Here is a 4,278-nt window from a genome sequence, read left to right on the forward strand (position 1 = left end):
GGTGATTTAACTGAAGAGATATACATGCAACAACCTTCCGATTATGTTCAAAAGGATGCTAATGGTCAGCAACTTGTTTGTTGTTTGAATAAAGTTTTGTATGGGTTATGATAGGCTCTAAGAGCGTGGTTTGACAAGTTGAAGACATTTCTTATTTCCACCGGGTTTGTGTTTTCTAAATCTGATGCTTCTTTATTTTTTCGGGTTACCGACACATGTCGTATGTATGTATTGGTTTATGTGGATAATATAATCATTACTGGTAACTCAGATACAAAAATTGATGAGTTTATTAGTATGTTGTATATTGAGTTTTCACTCAAAGATATAAGACATCTTCATTATTTCTTAGGCACTAAAGTTGCTCATCTTGATAGTGGTGGGCTACATCTAAGCCAGTGGAAGTATGTGCTTAATTTGTTAAAGCGATGCCATATAGAGAATGCAAAAGGAGGTTCTATGCCTATAGTTAGTTCTTGTTAGTTGTCTAAACATATGGAAGGATCACTTGAAAATCTACATGAGTATCAAAGTATTGCTGGGGCATTACAATATGTGGTTCTCACTCATCCTGACATTACTTATGTTGTCAACCGCATTTGTCAGTTCATGCATGCCCCAACTGATGTTCATTATGTTGCAGCTAAACAAATTTTGCGTTATCTTTATGACACTATTGATTTGACAAGTTATCTTTGGTTGTATATGCTGATGGGAATTGGGGTCTCGATTTTGATGATCGTCGATCCACAACTGGGTATTGTGTGTTTTTTTATGGTAATCTCGTCTCTTGGTGTTCTAAAAAGCAGCAAGTTATGTCTCGATGATAACAAAGGCCGAATATAAGAGTATTGTTGCTACTGCTGATCTTACATGGCTTGAGTTATTGTTGAGTGAGCTTTGCATGGTTTCGAACGACAAATTTGTTATTTGGTATGACAATTCACATGCCATTGCTGTTTTAGCCAATCCAGTTCTTTATTTGAAATTCAAACACATTGAGCTTGATTTGTTCTTTGTTTGTGAGAAAGTTGCTTATGGGAGACTTATTGTAGGTGAAGTTCCAGCGCTTGATCAAGCTGCTGACATACTTACCAAGCCGTATCCTCCACATTTTTTTCAATTGCGGAGCAAACTTGGTGTTACAAGACGTGGGTGATGGGTGAATATTAGAGTAACTGAGTGTCAATTGGAGTAGTTAGTTTGCTTAGAAGTTAGTCTGTTTAGAATCTGTTAGCAGTAGTTGCCGCTATTCTTCTTTGTATAAAGCATGTTCTAAAAAGCATGTACTAAATATGTTATTCAAATGTACTAAAGCATGTACTAAATATGTTATTCAATTAATAGATGGTTGTTATACTCAAGTAGATCCCTTATTGTTTTGAAGGTGTGTTTACACTTAAAAGAATGTTCACCATTAAAGCGGATAGCTAGCCTTTTTGAAGGGAATGAAGGGTTGGTACTCTTCTGATCCTGGCAAATGGTCCAACTAAACCTCTTTTCAGGCTGAGTCAACGTAAAGGTCAGCATTGTTTGAGTTGTTGATTATGTGTCCTTCAAGGCCTTAATGGTGAAATGAAGATTGAATAAGTTGAATACAAATAAATTTAAATAAATTATTGAAGCTTTACATGGATGAAACTAATTTAACTCAAATTAATTTACTCACATATGATTTATGTATGTATTACTTGAACTTGAAATTTTAAAATTTCTAAAAATTCAAAGTTTTAAATCAAGCCAAAATTTCATTAATGAATTTAAGATTTGAATAACTTAAATTCAAATAAATTATTGATGATATCAAATTTTAATTAAAATTAATAAATCAATCACTTTCAAAATAAAATTTGGAATTTTAATTATTATACTAAGAATCTTTTTTCAGATTGTGAAAAGATTATAAATTTCTTATGTTAATCCAATATTACCAGATATATATATATATATATATATATGAATTAAGATATGAATGATTAGATGGAATAAATACATTATAATTTAAATAAAAACATTAGTAAAAGTATTTCAACAAATCTATAAAACTAAGCATAATCATTTTCCAATCTTTAAATAAATGGATAAACATATTTAGTATATTTAGATTCATATTTTCTACACTTATAATAATATTGATATCAATTAAATTAAATTTGTGTCATATTGTTAAAAATATCTTGTGTGTTTATGTAAATTTTCACTCACGATCTAAAATCTTGTGAGCCATTTAATTGAATCAAATCAACCCCTCCTTTAATTTAAAACTTTATTGACTAAAAAAAAAAAATCTTTAAAAATTAAAACTCCCACCAAAACGAGAGTACCAAATTGGTAGGCCCAATGTCAGATGAGAAAAATGAAATTAGCCATATAGTCCAAGCCCACAACTATATAAACGATAATTTGGGGAGTTTAAGTGAGTTGGTTGCATGGATACCAGAAAAATGGAAATGCTTACCCCTTTCGCACCTTCACCCCACCACTCTTATTCCTTTTCCAAATCTTTGATCTTTCCCCCCAGGTTTCATCCCCTCTCTCCCTCCCTTCCCGTCAGCCTCCGTTCCTTTTCCCCTACCCGCCCTCCACGTTGTCTCTCTGCCGGCTCCCCTCCACCTTCTCCGCCTGACTCTGACCCCCCGGGTTTCCACCTTTTTCTCTCTTTTCTTTTTTCTTTTTTTAACGTTTGCTGATTGTGTGTTCATGCGATTGGAGTTGGATTTGGATTAATTTCTTTGATTTTTTCTTGCGTGTTTGAATAATTATGGAAATTTTAGACTTTGGATATTTTCTGCTCATAAATTGTCTTTCCTATCTAGTTGTCAAGTTGTTTTCTTTTCTTTTTCCTTTAAAATTTAGTCTTGAAATTGCAAATATTTTAGTTGTAAGTTCAGAAGCTTAGTGTAGCAATTAATATTTTCGTTCTCTCTTTATTTTCTTTTTTTCTGGATTAAGAATCAAAAAAGGAAAAGAAAAATTTTAGATTACCAGTAACATTTCTGGCTCTTCAAAAGTGGATGAGTGTTTTGTTTGTTGTTGTTTTCCATAATTAACACCCAAGTGCACATAGTAGATTAGTAGTGTATTTTTTAACAAGAACTGGTGCTTAATTTTAGACATCATCCGTTAATGCATCATAAGAGTAAAAGCAACTGTTTAGAACCAATGTTACTTGGAATGCGGATTGGTCTGGTTCGAGGATTGAAAACTAGAACCAATTCACAATTCCATAGGGCAGTCTTCTTTGTTTCCTTAGTAGGAACGAAATACGATTTATTAAATGTAAAACTTTTCTTTTGGGAATTTTTATATAGTTTTGTGTTCTCATAAGTAAAATTTGAAGCTTGTGATTTGTTTCTTTTATTCGATGATTTTTATAATAAATTATATGTTAATGGGATCACGAATGTGTGTACCAATTTGAAAGTTGCTATGGAGATGGTGATTTTTGGTAATAGATATCAGAAATATCTGTCATGACAATGTAATGCGACCAAAGGGCGGTATTAAAAGACCCATATTTTTTTCCTTAGCTAAATTTGACTTTCTTGTTTGCTTGTTGTATTTGAAGTCAAGATTCCATTGAAACTGCTTTGAAGGCAACCAGTTCTGGTATTCTTATGATTCTTTTGTCTGTGGAACAGGGTTAGAGGGAAAGTTGTCTAGATTTCAGGATCGTGCACGGATCTTCTTTGCTGTTCTTTTCTGGATGTCTCTGTTTTTCTGGTCTTCTTCATGGGATGGGAGGAATACTGGTAAACCTAACAAAGGATCTCGATTTAGAAGATAACCTAGTAAGAAATTTGGTTCTGTATATAAATATCAGACTCAGATAGATTAGTACTAGAAATACTGGAAGAAAATTAAAATATAGGTAAAGAACTTGTACTTTGTTTTCTTTCATTTCCAATTAGCTTTTCTTATATTAGGGAAACATATTCTTGTAACATCTTATGGAATCAAATATCAAGGTTTTTCATTTACCTTCTGAGAGGTAGATAAAAGTGAGATGCCACACAATGTAATCGTTTCTAATTACCTATGTTTGGTATGTATAGGTAATTATTGTAATTAGTGAGTCCCATCGAATTGAGTATAATTGTAGCACCCTAATTACTTGCTCCATTTCTTACGAGGTGCTGAGAATTGGAGGAATTATGCAAGTAATTAGTCTTGATGACTTTCATACTTCTTTAGCTTTTTTTTTTCTTTAAGATGTAGTTACACTCTACTAGCCAAAACACATATAGAGAATTATAATTCTTTGTAATTACAAGAGGG

The 4,278-nt window shown here is 32.4% G+C and overlaps 1 protein-coding gene across 1 annotated transcript; it reads left to right on the plus strand.

Annotated features, from left to right (window-relative positions):
• The first annotated feature begins 2,414 nt into the window (after window positions 1-2,414).
• On the plus strand, window positions 2,415-4,001 carry LOC108487624 (uncharacterized). The gene is made up of 2 exons (XM_017792008.2): window positions 2,415-2,640; window positions 3,642-4,001. Exons 1-2 carry the CDS (start codon window positions 2,430-2,432, stop codon window positions 3,785-3,787), a joined length of 357 nt encoding a protein of 118 aa, XP_017647497.1. The 5' UTR covers window positions 2,415-2,429; the 3' UTR covers window positions 3,788-4,001.
• Window positions 4,002-4,278: the final 277 nt, after the last annotated feature.

This window comes from Gossypium arboreum, chromosome 10 (genome assembly GCF_025698485.1).
Source record: "Gossypium arboreum isolate Shixiya-1 chromosome 10, ASM2569848v2, whole genome shotgun sequence".
Classification (NCBI taxonomy): Eukaryota; Viridiplantae; Streptophyta; class Magnoliopsida; order Malvales; family Malvaceae; genus Gossypium; species Gossypium arboreum.

Excerpts from the sequence above, each read along its gene's own strand:
- LOC108487624 (XM_017792008.2), top strand. The coding sequence starts at position 2,430 with ATGGATACCAGAAAAATGGAAATGCTTACCCCTTTCGCACCTTCACCC. Across the intron at positions 2,641-3,641 it reads GCCTGACTCTGACCCCCCGG|GGTTAGAGGGAAAGTTGTCT; the intron begins GTTTCCACCTTT and ends TCTGTGGAACAG.